This window comes from Antechinus flavipes, chromosome 2 (genome assembly GCF_016432865.1).
Source record: "Antechinus flavipes isolate AdamAnt ecotype Samford, QLD, Australia chromosome 2, AdamAnt_v2, whole genome shotgun sequence".
In the NCBI taxonomy this organism is placed as follows: domain Eukaryota; kingdom Metazoa; phylum Chordata; class Mammalia; order Dasyuromorphia; family Dasyuridae; genus Antechinus; species Antechinus flavipes.
This window is the reverse complement of record NC_067399.1, coordinates 481,980,201-481,994,581: the sequence shown is the minus strand read 5'-3', so window position 1 is coordinate 481,994,581 and position 14,381 is coordinate 481,980,201. Positions and strand designations below refer to the sequence as shown.

The window sequence follows — 14,381 nt, the reverse complement described above, 5'->3', positions numbered from 1 at the left end:
GCAATTGGAAGAGGGAGGAAATAAGGTTTCATTGAAAGTTTATGATTCAAGCCATTCTCCAATTGATAAATGGTCAAAGGATATGAACAGACAATTTTCAGACGATGAAATTGAAACTATTACCACTCATATGAAAGAATGATCCAAATCACTATTGATCAGAGAAATGCAAATTAAGACAACTCTGAGATACCACTACACACCTGTCAGATTGGCTAAGATGACAGGAAAAAATAATGATGAATGTTGGAGGGGATGCGGGAAAACTGGGACACTGATGCATTGTTGGTGGAGTTGTGAACGAATCCAACCATTCTGGAGAGCAATCTGGAATTATGCCTAAAAAGTTATCAAACTGTGCATACCCTTTGATCCAGCAGTGTTTCTATTGGGCTTATATCCCAAAGAAATACTAAAGAAGGGAAAGGGACCTGTATGTGCCAAAATGTTTGTGGCAGCCCTGTTTGTAGTGGCTAGAAACTGGAAAATGAATGGATGCCCATCAATTGGAGAATGGCTGGGTAAATTGTGGTATATGAATGTTATGGAATATTATTGTTCTGTAAGGAATGACCAGCAGGATGAATACAGAGAGGCTTGGAGAGACTTACATGAACTGATGCTAAGTGAAATGAGCAGAACCAGGAGATCATTATATACTTCGACAACGATATTGTATGAGGATGTATTCTGATGGAAGTGGATTTCTTTGACAAAGAGACTAACTGAGTTTCAATTGATAAATGATGGACAGAAGCAGCTACACCCAAAGAAAGAACACTGGGAAACGAATATGAACTATTTGCATCTTTGATTTTCTTCCCGGGTTATTTTTACCTTCTGAATCCAATTCTCCCTGTGCAACAAGAGAACTGTTCAGTTCTGCAAACATATATTGTATCTAGGATATACTGCAACATATCTAACATATATAGGACTGCTTGCCATCTAGGGGAGAGGGTGGAGGGAGGGAGGGGAAAAATCGGAACAGAAGCGAGTGTAAGGGATAATGTAAAAAATTACCCTGGCATGGATTCTGTCAATATAAAGTTATTATTAAATAAAATTAAGAAAAAGTAAAAAAAAAAAAAAGTTCATGATTCCAACTGAAACCCAGAATTATACCAACAGTATACAGTTATCCCTTCCACATTGTGAGAATTAAGGATGAGAAATTTCCATGTTCTGGAAAATCCACATAGAATTTTTTGGTCTTCCCTTTGCATCAGAGAAGAAGTCTGAAGTCACAAGGAAGGGATGACCATATATCAAAAGCAGAACTAGAACACAGGTCAGTTATTAATTCTGACAAAATGCCTCTCTGCATTTTCAGAAAAACATAACCAGCATCATTAATATAGTATAAACTGTAACACCAAAAAACCCAGTAGATAAGGCATAATCTCTTATCGTTTTAGGAGACAGCATAGATTAAAGGTAGATAAGACCACAGTTCTGGTCTTGGGATTTAAAAGACCTAAGAAGTCAAATTCCAACTCTGTTCCTTATAACTCAGATACCTTGAGAGCAAGTTACTCATTTTTAAAAAAATCTTCCTTGATTTTCTCATCTGGAAAAAGATGATCCATAAGGTCTTTTCCAGCTCTTATTCCTATGGCTCAGTGCTAGATAAAGAGGCTGTTTCAATGACCATTTTTGTGCTTTAAGTAAGTAACTTGTTCAGCCCTATATACTCATCTGCTGCCTCACATCTTCTGCTGCCAGTTGGATATCTTGAGCAGAATGAACCACAGACATCTTAAATTCAACTCATCATCTTCTCCAGCCCCCAAATCCTGACATCTTTTAAACTTCTCTATTGCTGTTAAAAGCACCACCCCCCTCCCAATTACCCAGATTGGCAACTTGGATATCATGTTCAATTCCTCATTCTTTCATCTCCTACAGCCAATTTTTCTTTGTTTCTATCTTTGGAACATATCATATGACCCCTTCTTCCTTGTCACTGCCATCACCCTGGTATAGTTCCTCACCTCACCTCACACCTGGATCACAAAATAGTCTACTTGTTTCAAGTACCATCAATTCCCGCCCCCCACCCCCATTTCTCCACTCCAATGCATCCTCTACTCAGCTATCAAAATGTCTTCCTAAATAACAAGTTATTTCATCTCCCTAGTCAACCAATTTCCCCAAGATCAAATATAAGACCCTCCATCATTCCTATCTCCATCTCCTGAATCTAAGCATTTCTTTCTCTAGCCTGGAAATCTCTCCTCGAGTCTATGTCCTAGCTTCCTTGTCTTTCCTTTAAGAATGAGCTATAAAATCCCATGTTCTGCAAAAAGCATTTCCCGGTCCTCTTTAATCTTAGTGTTTTCCTTTTGCGATCTCTTAATTTATCCTGCTTATGTCTATTTTGCAAATAGTTGTCTATTCCATTAAACTGTGAGTTCCTCGAGGTCTGGGATTATTTTTTAGTCTTTCTTTATATTCTCAGTGTTTAGTACTGTTCCTGCACATAGCAAGTGCTTAATATATGCAGTTGGCTGATAAGAAGATAACTCTTCAAACCCCTTCCCTCCAAAGCCCTAGAAAGAATTCTGGCAATAGCACAGACACTAGTGCATCACAAGAAAACCAGGCACGTTCCACATAAAAAAGGGCAAATGAGGGTTGCCACTGAGCTCTCAGCTCCCCCGTTTCACTCAAGCAGAGGCTATGAACCTGAGACCTCTTTCTTGTTGATTTGGGTCAGCTCAGAGAAAGAAAAGACCTTATCATGGTCCCTAGAAATCATTTGGAGAAGACACTCCCTACTAAAAGATTTCTTTTAAGGGGCTTCAGAGTGACATGGAAGCTAAAACATCTATCATTCGAAAGCTAGAAGGAGAGATTGGCAGGACAAATGCCTAATAATCCAAGCCACGTCTCCCTCGTCCCAAGCCCAGCCTGTGGGGAGGTGGGGGAAGGGTGGCAGCCTTGGGATAGCGCCAGATACATAGGAATTGAGTCTAGTCTCATGGAAATGTTTGGGAACAAGAAGACAGAGACATTAGGAGAAAGGGGAGTGAAATAAGGGTGATATACTATGAGAGGACAAACCAGCAGACTTCCCGGGGAATATGTTCTAGGACTAAGTGGTCAAGGGGCTGGCCCTAAGAAAGAAGCCTAAGCCCACAGTCCCATAGCACCCTGGAAACCAGCCTGGCTTGCTGGCACAAAGATCTTTCTGTCAGCCTGGCCCACTCCCATGGGCTCCCCAGGCATGACCAACTGAATGAAATTTCCATGGTTCCAAATTAATATATTCACTAGAAGGAAGCAAACCTGTCACTGGCATGACAGCAAGCAACCAAAACACAGCTGTAGGACTTCAGTGCAGGCCCATTATCCAGCATAAGAATAACACTTGGGAACACCCTCCCCTGCCCCCCGTCCCCTTCACTGGCCAACTTCTTCACTCCTTGTTTCACCCAATGGACTCAAAGCTTGCTTTGTAGGGGACTTGGGAATGGTGACTTTCTCTTTTCTGTGTGTCCTTGAGACAGCAAAATGATAGATGGTTTTGGGAACAGGGAAGTCAGCCACAAAACAGCCCCCAATATCTCCCTCCTAAAGCATGGCTAGTTCTTTTCAAATGGCTATTTGAGCCCTTTAAAAGGTGTTCAGAGGAGGGGAGGGGAAGGGCTACACTAAGCTGCTCACCTACTGAAGCAAAGCCCAAGGCATAAAGATACAAATACAAGATGTTTTCCAACAAGGGGTAGGACATTCCCTGTTACACCTCTGGGGATCTGGCAGTATGGGGAGGAATAGTCTATTAGCACTCCTGCTCTCTCCAGTCACTTGTCTTCTTATGCTGGTACATGAAGATCAAATCCATAGGGACAGATCACAAGCCCTACTTACATACATCAGATGTTCGGGAGACAAATGCTCTTCTCCAGTGCTCTATGCCCAGCCTCAGGGTTCTGGTCCATTCACAACATTCACCAGATAGCACTCCCCTTCATCTAGGAGTCGTGAAGCCACGTATTGATTGCCAGGCTGGGAATTTACCTCATTGTTCTGCTCTTACTCCCTTTAAACACACTTTTCCCCTCTTCCCATCTAATCTCCCCTGCTTAATTAATACCCTATCAGGTTGGGGGAGGCACTCAATACAATCCCAATCTCTCCAGCTCTCTCAGGCCCATCAGGATGATCCAGCAGCAGGAGACAGCAAGCAAGACCTTAGAAGCTTGATGAAGACAAGTCCAGTTCAACTCTCCTCCACTTCCACTTTCAGCCCCAATGCCTCTTCTCCACACACATAAAAGTTCTGAGTTTTTTGGTTAAAAAAAAAAAAAAAACAACTTTTCAGGGCAAGTAGAAAAGCTACAAGTTCTGACTTGAGAATCAGGAAATTGAGCCTCTAGTCTCAGATTTAACACCACCTAGGAAGAAATTTAGGCAATGCAAACCAAAAGATCTCAAAAGAAACTTATCTTTTACAAAAGAATATTATCTAGTTGTATGATGTTGAAGGAATCTTTTAGCATCTATGCTTACTGTTCCATTTTTACCAAATGGGATAATAATTTCTATTCTACATGCTTCATCTCCAGCATCATAGATATGAATGGGCTTTGACAAATGCAAAGTGCTAAGCAGAGACAAGGGATGATGTTAGGTGGTAGTTGTTGTTGTTGTTGTTGTTGTTAATAATCAGAGTATGACCCTAGATTTGCTCCTCTACAATCCACCCTCCACAGAGGTGGGTTTGATTATGCTTCAATCTAGGCCACAAACAAACTCCTATAGGGGAGTTAATGCCCTTTGCAACTAGGCTCCAGACTACCTTTCCAGATTTGTTACACATTATCTCCCTCCCTTCTTGTTGTTCCTTTCACATAATATTCTATCTGCCATCTTGGTACCTTTGTAATGACTACCATTAACTCCTAAGATGCTCTCCTTACTCACCTGTACCTCTTAAAATTCCTAGTTTCCTCCAAAGTTCAGTTTAAAAGTTCTCTCATATGATTTTCCTGATTTCTGTCCTCTACAAGCTGCTAGTTCTACCTCCCTCAAAATACTTATTTCATATATATACACACACACATATATTCATATATATGTTTATGTGTGTATGTATATACATTTATACATACATACATACTTAGAGGTGCACATGTCTCCCCCAATAGAATCAAAATTGCTAAAGGTAAGGGATGGTTTCATTTTTGACTTTGTATCTCCAATGCCTAGCAGAATGCTTGAAAAAGAACAGGAGCACAATAGATGTTTATTGAATGATCACTGTGGCTGCTTCTCACAGTGAACAAAGAACATTTGGATAAGGGCAGACTGCCCAGGAGAAGGGGAAGCTACATCCACAAGACACTAAGAAGAGGAAACTCACTCTTTGGTTCCTATCTCTTGATCCTCTCTGCAAAGGCTCTGGCCCAAAAGCCTTTTGCTTCTAACCAAAAAAGATTACAGAATGAAGAATGCAAGAAACTAAACTGAGGATCCTTCAGAAACCCAAGAGTTGTAGCAAAAAGGAACTTCATAAACCCATTTCCTCCTAAAAACCGTGGCCCTGGGAACCTCTTACCAACAAATGCTTCCAAAGGACACCAGAGAAGAGAAAGCTTCATCACAAAGGGGGCAACTGCAGCAGGCTCAAGGCTACAAATGCAGCCCTGGAGGATACCAGAAACATAGGGGATGGAGGGAGGGGGAAGGTTCCACTTCTTAAAATCCAAGAGGAAGAAACAAGACTTTGGATTATATAAGTCCTCCATCCAGCCCTCTCCAGGAAGCCAGAATCCAGAAATAGCCTGACCAGGTTGTTAAGAAGAGATTATAGATCAGGGCTCCAAGTGTCTAATTACCTAGTACATACCAAACTCTAGCAGCTCCCCGTCTCCAGGGAAAATTTGCTTCAACTGGCCAGTTGCTGAGGTATTTTGTCAATGCTAACTAACTAGGAGCACCTGATGTGGCTGGGCATTTAAGGTTCAGTTGTTCCCCAAAAGTGACATCCGCACCCACAAGATAAGCCTGTGAAAAAAATGCCAGAAGCAAATGTCAAAAGATTTGAATTTGTGTCTTGACTCCAAAACTTATTAGCTCTATTACCCTGAATAGTTCACTTCTATGAAGCTCAGTCTTCTCTGTAACATGGTCTGATACCTTCACTACCTGTCTTATGTTCTTGTGAGAACAGTGCTTTGTAAGTAACAGTTGTTTCTTCAGGGAGAGGGACTAGTCAAAAAGACCAGTGGCCCAGCTTTCCAGCAGGACTACTATGAAAAAAATGCTTTTTCAACTAAATCATGACATATAAATGGAACCTTATTGCCTATATCCATTCTCAAATTTTATGAGTGAAGTCGTTCTAAGACTTAGGGAGATAGAAGGCTTGTAGGAAGGGTTAATTGAGGGGAGAGGAGTTAATGAGAGAGCCAAGAGGAACTGAAAATACACATGTACCTCTGATCAACAAGAAGCTAGCAGCCAGGGTTTTCAAGGAAATGCTGCATCAGCAGCTGACAAGGAGCCTGGGGGTGGGGAATGAAGGGGTTTACCTCACTTTGCCCAAGATTGAATGGGGGAAGAGAAGGAGGATAGGGAGCAAAGGTTGAATCTTCAGCACTAAGAGAAAGCCCTGATACTTTAACTCAATCTTTCTAACAAACAACTCTTACTGCTGAAGAGAAAGGGAAATCCAAGCTTAATTAAGATAAATGATTCTTTGTATTTCTCTACTAATTTCTGCTTTTCTGAACCTCTTCAAATACATGATATTTCCCATCCATGATTACTGGTCAGAAGGCTGGCACTGCTATCTGCATTTTATAGATGAAGACGTTAAGTGAGAAGTTCAAGTTTTACACAGCAAATTAATGGCAAAAATACTAGTCAATCACCAAGGGTTTATTAAGCACTTACTAATTGCCAGGAACTATGCTAAATGCTACGGGTTCACAAAAGGTCAAAGACCCTGTTCTGCTACCTTCAAAGAGAACAATGACATATTTAACATAACATAAAAATATATAGTTAGCTCTGTACATAAAAGATATATGAAAAGTAGATACAGGATAATTTCAGAGGGTAGCCAGTACCTAACAGAGGATGATTTGGGAAAGATTTTCAGGTCTCCTAATCTCCCTTTCAAAATTGAATGCCTAGCACTAGATTTGGTCTTTATTTTTCAGATGCCCAAATATCAGGCATTAAAATGGAGGGGAAAACTTCACAAAAACATTTAATCCTCTTTGCCTCCCACCTAGCATTATCAAAATGTGCCAATATTAGTTTTAAGGATCATTGTAGCAACATGGGCTGAATGAACATTGAGAGAAAAAAAGGGAAAATGGAAAAAATCTCAAGTTGAGAGCCTTTTCTCTTAGTTCTCACAAAACATTTTACTTTGTAATCCTAATGCACTACTCATAGCATAGACTGGAGTATCACAGAAGTGTGGTTTATAACATAGGAGCTCAACAAATATTTATTGACTTCGAATTAACATGTTCAGGTCAAAAATGTCTTAGCTAAAATCTTTATCTTCCCCAATGTCTATCAGAATGCTTTGCATAGAGAAAGGGTCTCATAAATGTTTATTCTATTTGTATTTTGAAATTCCTGTTCAAGATGGCAAAAAATATCAGGGATAAGTAGGGAGTCAGTGTGGGAATCAATTCAACATTTGTTGAGCACCTACTAGATGGAGAGCACTGTTTAATTCAAATTCTATAAGTAATGGAGACATATACATTAAAAGCATCCTAAATCTCAAGACATTTATAGTCTTAGCAAAGGGGAGGGGAAAAGAATGGGAAAGATTGGGAGATATAATATATGCAATGAAAAATAAATAATTAAATGCAAAGTAATTTGATAAGGGGGAGACACAAAGATGGGGAGGGAGAAATGGGAGACAGGAAGAACAAACGCAGGGCGGGAGAGACAGGCATGGTGCGGGTGATTTGGAGGATATGTAATATGTTTGGGTTGAAAAGATGGAAAAAAAAACCCTTACAAAACACACCACCATGGTACTGTGGAAAGACTGTTGGATTTGAAAACAGAGGACTTGGATTGAAGTACCAGTTCTGCCACTTGAATGACTAGGGAAATCACATCATTTCTCTGGGTCTTCATTTTTTCATATAAAAATTATAGGGTTGTATTAGAAAAATTCTATGGCCCCTTCTAACTTTTAAATAGGTGACTTTATAATAGGCCAGTGTGGCTAGAAAACAGAATGGGTAGAGGGAAGTAATACAAAATAACTGTAGAAAGGCAGGTTGAAAACAAGACTGGTGCAAATTTCATTTTATTCCTATAGGCAATAGGGATCCATGGAAGGTCTTTGAGCAGAGGAGTGACATGATCTGTATCATTCTGGCCCTTAGGAAAATTACTTTGACAAATATAATGGAAGATGAATTGGAAGGAAGTGTGACTGGTGGCAAGGAGAATTGGTAGGCATCTCTTGCAAAAGTCCTGGTGGAGGAGATGAGGTCTGACCTTCCCTCAAGGTAGTTAGGAAGGGTACCAGTTCCCATAATATATGCTCAGATTCAATTAACTTCTCTCCCATCTTCTCTCTTTTCCTTACACACACACACACACACACACACTCATTCACTCTCTCAGATGCAGTTCAATGCATGGATTTTCTTCTCATCACTGTCAGAGTCTCAGGGTTCTAAGTCTACTTCTATTCTTGATTACTTCATGAAAAGAATGAGTTAGTCATCCATGTCCAAACTGGATGCCAAAGTCAAGTTTCAAAGAACAGAGAGTTTGTCCTCAGTAAGATGTTTGCAAATAACTCAAAAGAGGGCTGTAGTACAAAGTTCTCTGATTAGAAAGAGAATATGCAATGTTCTTAGGACATCCTCAGATGAAGTCACAGATATACTTTAGGGTATTGTGAAGAAATGCAAATTGGATTTGGAATGAGAAAACATAGTTCAAGATCTATCACCTGTTAGACCCTGGACAACTCAATTAACTTTCTGATTAACCTTCCTCAATTGTAAAATTAGGGGACTGGATTAATTTCCTTCCATTTCTATATGGATTAAGCTATGACATAAAGGACATTAAAACTAATCAAATCTCATTTTACAGAGAAGGAAATGGAGACTTAGCTACATTTGTCAGAGAAAGCTAGTTCTAAAAGATTATTTGCTTCCAACAAATCACTATTAAGGAGAGTGAAGCTCCTTATTACAGTGGTGTATTTTGGTCACATCTTTAAACAAATTCAGAGAAACTGAAGCAGGTTCTAAAAAGAGCTACAAAAAATATTAAAATAATGGAAAATAGGGATTATAGAGATAGGTTAGAGAACTAGGGCTGTTTAAAGTTGGATAAGAGGCTAGTAATGTAATTATCATCTTTAAAGGAAAGAAGAGTTCTTAGGAGGATAAGGCTGACTGATTTTCTTCAGATTCATAAAAGGAAATGGATTTAAATTAAAAACAAGATAAGTTGGGACATCAGGAAGACTGATGGGGTTAAAACAAAGTTAAAAAAAAAAAGCTACAATAAAAAGTTATCTGTCCATAAGCTTTTCAAAAAGAGAATAGATGATGATCTGTCTTAAACAGATTAAACATTTCTTGGCAACTTGATAACAGAATTAGAGACCATCTAACTATCTTACTCTCACTTTAGAAGTTAGGAAATCATGATTCAGTAGAAAACGTGCTAGATTTGGCATTAGAGAACCTCGTTCAAATCTTAGCTTTCCTATTTACCACTGATATAATTTTGGACCTCAGTTTCCTTTTCTGTATGTAAACTGCAGATATTGGGACTAAATGGCCTCTCAGGTCCTTTCTAGCTCCAAATGTATGACACTAGGAACCTGAGGCCCATAGCAGTTTTAAGTAAATTGCACAAAGTGACAGTGAATCAGTTGTTGTTAGCCAATCTACTAAGTGTTCAAGATAGAAGAGATCAGTCCTGAACTCAGGGAAAGCTGAATTCAAATCCTACCTCAGCCAAACATCTAGCCATGTGATCTTCAGCAATTCTCTTAATCTTTCAGTGCCTTAAGCAACCCTCAAATTACAGGAGTTGCTAAATTTGAGGAAGAAGTTTCTACAGTGGGAGTGTCTCCGATACCTATGAAATCATATTTGACAAAGATAGAGCCAACCACCAAAAGTGCCAACAAAAAAAAGTTAAATGACGGCTCTATCTGGTTTATGGGAGGCAAGTTTCAAAGAAGATTGTCCAAATAGTAAAGGGAAGAGAAAAAACTACTTATTTTCTCTTCAGTCCCTTCTTAAGGGATAGGAATACACCTGGTTTAGGAATACACCTGGTTTAGGAAATTAAAAACAAACAGAAGCAATTCTTGCAGAAAGCAGAAGTGATCTTGAAACACCAGGAAGGAGACAATGATTACAACTCAATGATGAGACTTGCACTTTGGAGTTGCTGTGTTAATTTGACTCAGCAAAATGAAGTGTCCTGACACATCTACACCAGAATTATCATCATTAATCTCTCTCTGCCTGATCACAGGTGGAGTTGGGGGCCAACCAGTACTGCCTGGAAGAAGGTTCCAGAATACAAAATAGGGCCAGAATAGTAAGAAGAGCATTTTTCTGTGGAAGCTTGAAGGGCTAACATCTCAGATGGAGAACAATGAGAATGTTTAGGGCAAGGAATCCATAACAGAAAGAAAAGGAACAGAAAGTCAATGGTCTCCGTGCTTCATTTATTCTAACTAGTCTTGTTCTCTAGAGACAGAAAGTCATTATACCATGGTGCTACTTTTGATACTATTCTGGATTTTCACCACAATGAACTCAAACAGTACAGCCTAAACTTGTCCTGGCCATAGGAAAAAAAAATCAAATGCAGAAATGTTGGGCTCATTTTATCAAGGCCAGAGAAATTAACCCTAAGCAGAACAAGAACATAGAAAGCTAGAGAGCCTGAGAGCAGGGAAAGAGCATCAATAAAAACTTGGAAGACAACCCAAAAGCTCCAAAGACAAGCTCAGGCAGGGAAGAAGAAATTCCAATGTACTTTTCTCAGCCCCACCTACACCTAAACCCTGACAACAGTAGGAAGGGAGGTGAGAGGGGTCCTTCTCCAGAAAATTCATAGAATCACAGAAGCGCAAGAGCTGGAAGGGATCTCAAGAGATCCTAAAAAGACCATTTTAATTTTAGCCCACACCTCTCTTTACAATAATAATGCCTCTAAAATGGTCACTGTCCTTCCGTCAACTCACTGTTTTCAGAGGCAGCGCCATTTATTTTTGGCCAGCTCTAATAGTCAGCTTTTTCCCTATATTGACCTGATTCCACTTCCCCCAAACTTCTAAACTCTCGGATTACTAAGAGGGTAGAACAGCCAGATGGGAGAGGTTCCTCCAGATCAAAGCAAGCTTGCCTCCTGGGGAAAGGAAGGGATAAAAAGGCAATTTTTTTGGCTCCCCTCCTAGGAAGGAGGGGTTAACAAGAAATGAGTTTGAGGAGCCACTTTGAGGTTATTTAAATAATGAATGATCTTCAGGATGGACACAGGAAACTAATGGGATTTCTCAGACTCCTACTATGCCCAGGTTAAGTGAGAATTTGCAACGAAGTCAGACTGAGATTCTAATGGGTCTCAGTCACCTTTAAGGACTCTGTGCCTCATTAGGGGAGTCACTCCCTTTCTCTGGGCCTCAGTTTCTTTTTCGATAAAATGGGCTTAGTGGATAGAGGATCTCTCTGTCACCCATACACACTTCCAGCTCCAAAACCTGGATGCTTCTACCAAGGCTCTGCCCTGAACTTCAGTCCATGAACAAGCACTGGGGGGCAGGGCAGGGATGCCAGCAGCCTGGCAGGGTGGCGCCCCCTCCCCGGTACCCCTCTCTCTCACCCGCTGCAGCTCCATCTCGATCTCGCCAGCTTTGAGCAGGATGGGCCCCCGCACCGCGTACTCCACCGCCTTCACCAGCGGATTCATAGATTCGGGCGTCAGGACCCACTCGCGCCCGTTCCTCTCCGGCCTCAGCTTCAGCACCGCCTCGGCCGCCTCGGCCGCGCTGCTCCAGTCCCGGCCACGGCTCCATCCCCGGGAGCGCGGGCAGCAGCCGGCACGCAGCCCCAGCACCAACCCTGCCGCCCGCTGCATGACTCCGGCGTTCTTCTACCCGCTAGCCCGGGACCCTGGCAAAAACAAACGCTCGATCAGCAAACCGCCCGCCCGCCCCGGGCGCCGCCCCCCGGCAGCCTCCTCCCCCGCCCCCGAGGCCGAGCGGAGGGGTTATTTCATCAGCTGAGGAGCCCGATCATTTGCAAGCGCTGACTCTAAGGCACTCTCCGTGCGCCCGGTCGCGCCAGCTGAGCCCAGGCACCCAGGACTGGCAAAGGAGGCGGCGCAGGACGCCACATGCCTTTCTACTCCTTCTCCTCCCTGCGCCTAAGCCCGGCGCGCTCTCCTCAAGCTGGTCTCGGACGCAGGCGGTAACGGCTGTGCCAGCCGCAGCATCACCCGGTCTCGGCTCCCGGCTCCCGCAGCAGCCACTCACAAGACCGGCCTCTCAGACTCTCTTCCACACCCACCAGGAGAAAGTCAGGGAGCCGGCTCTAGAACGCCGCGCCACTCCCTGGGATTTGTAGTTCTAGGAACGGGCTTCGCAGCGCAGGTGCAAAAGGTTGGGAAAACTACAGTTCCCACGATGCACTGCTCTGAATTCGTAGAGGTGATGGGGGTGGGAGGCAAGGAAGGGAACCAGACAGCTCCTCCCTGGCTTGAGGCAACTTCTTGTTTGGGCGATGAGAAAAAAAGGTGAAAAGAAGGACACCCGAGGAGTTCGTGCTATTTGCCGCAGCTGGAATGTGTCTCCTTTTCCCTTCTCCCTCAATCTACAAAGTGCACTTTATTTGTAAATTCTGCCCCGCCCCCTTTCCCCGCCTGCTCACGCACACACCTGCTTAAGATGCTTTGCTGGCTGGGCGGGAATTCAGAATCTATTGCAGTCTTCCAGTTGATTTCATCATCTCTTCCCCTTCAGCTGAGTGGACAGCGTTTGTTTAGCTGCCCAAATCCCAGCGCTCCCCCGTGACCTGAGGGATTGCATCGGAGGCTGGCTGTCTCTGGGGCTCGACGGAGAGGGAAACACAATAAACACGTACTGTATACTACATACAAAGCACTGTACTTGGTGCTGAGATATGCACAAATAGGAGAGCCTTACTCTGTGAGTTTAATAGCCTAGCAGCAAAGAACTACCGCAACTGGCTGGATTGTAAAAGGTGCTGGATAGAGTCATAAGTCTGTCACAACTTTGACTCGGCTATTGTCTGATTGACCTTGCATAAATTAGCCAACATCAATGAGTGTTTCCTTACTAAGAATAGTTGGTTGGAAAGGACTTCAGAAGTCACCAACGCCCTCATGCAGAGGAGGAAATTCAGGCTCCAGAGAAGTTTCATACCACATAACACAATTCGCACAAATAGTGAAAGAGTGGTATCGGAAGACTTCAGACTCCAAATTTCGTGGGTGTTTCCACTGTGTATCATATCTCCTGACGTATATAGACCTTAGTTTTCATACACACATACATCCTATAATACTACTTTTTTTTTGATCAGGTAATTTGAGGGGACCAAGAGGCATACACAGCTAGGAAGTATTAAGTGTCTAAGGTCGCATTTGAACTCGGGTCCTCCTGACTCCAGGGTCGGTGATCCAGTCACTGCACCATCTTAGCTGCACTAAGACTGGTTTATTTAATGGACACGGGACTAAATCCTAAGAGAGACCTCAGAAAATCCCACTTCGGATTCTTATCTCTGTGATTTAATTAAATCACTTAATCTTTCCGTGGTTAATTTGTAAAAAGAGGAGATTAGATTCCTTGGCCTCAGAGGTCTCTTCTAGATCAATTGATTAATCTAGATTAATATGATCAATTATGGATTTCAGATTGGCAATCTCGAAGCAATTTATGTCTCTAGGGAACGAAGTAATTAGACCAAAATTACCTAGCCATTATTTGCCAGTGATAAAACTTAAATTAGGGTCTTTCCTCATTCTAAAGTTGGTCCTCTAGTACCTAAGCAATTTTGTCACTCTGTAAACACTTCATTGATAAGGAAACAAGACAAAAAAGTGTGATATAATACCCATGGTCGCAGAATTAAAGGTAGAATCTGAATCCAAGCATTCTCACCTCATCCTCTCATTCATACCACTCTCCATGATTTTTTCCAGCTCTAAATCTTGTGAGGCTGGAAAATACTCACCAAACTAGTATGTCTTTTTTTTTTTTTTTAAATAATTTTTTATTGATAGAACGCATGCCAGGGTAATTTTTTACAGCATTATCCCTTGCATTCATTTCTGTTCCAATTTTTCCCCTCCCTCCCTCCACCCCTTCCCCCAGATGG

At 41.9% G+C, this 14,381-nt stretch overlaps 1 protein-coding gene across 1 annotated transcript in view; it reads right to left on the bottom strand.

Annotated features, from left to right (window-relative positions):
- The window catches only part of GPT2 (glutamic--pyruvic transaminase 2), a 53,111-nt gene extending 40,062 nt beyond the window's left edge, over positions 1 to 13,049 (bottom strand). The window contains exons 1-2 of the mRNA XM_051979788.1: positions 12,380 to 13,049; positions 11,863 to 12,152 (exon numbers count right to left, since the gene is read on the bottom strand). Of these exons, the coding sequence (XP_051835748.1) occupies positions 11,863 to 12,117 (255 nt within the window). The 5' untranslated portion in view covers positions 12,118 to 12,152; positions 12,380 to 13,049. The remainder of the gene's footprint in view (positions 1 to 11,862; positions 12,153 to 12,379) is intronic.
- Positions 13,050 to 14,381: the final 1,332 nt, after the last annotated feature.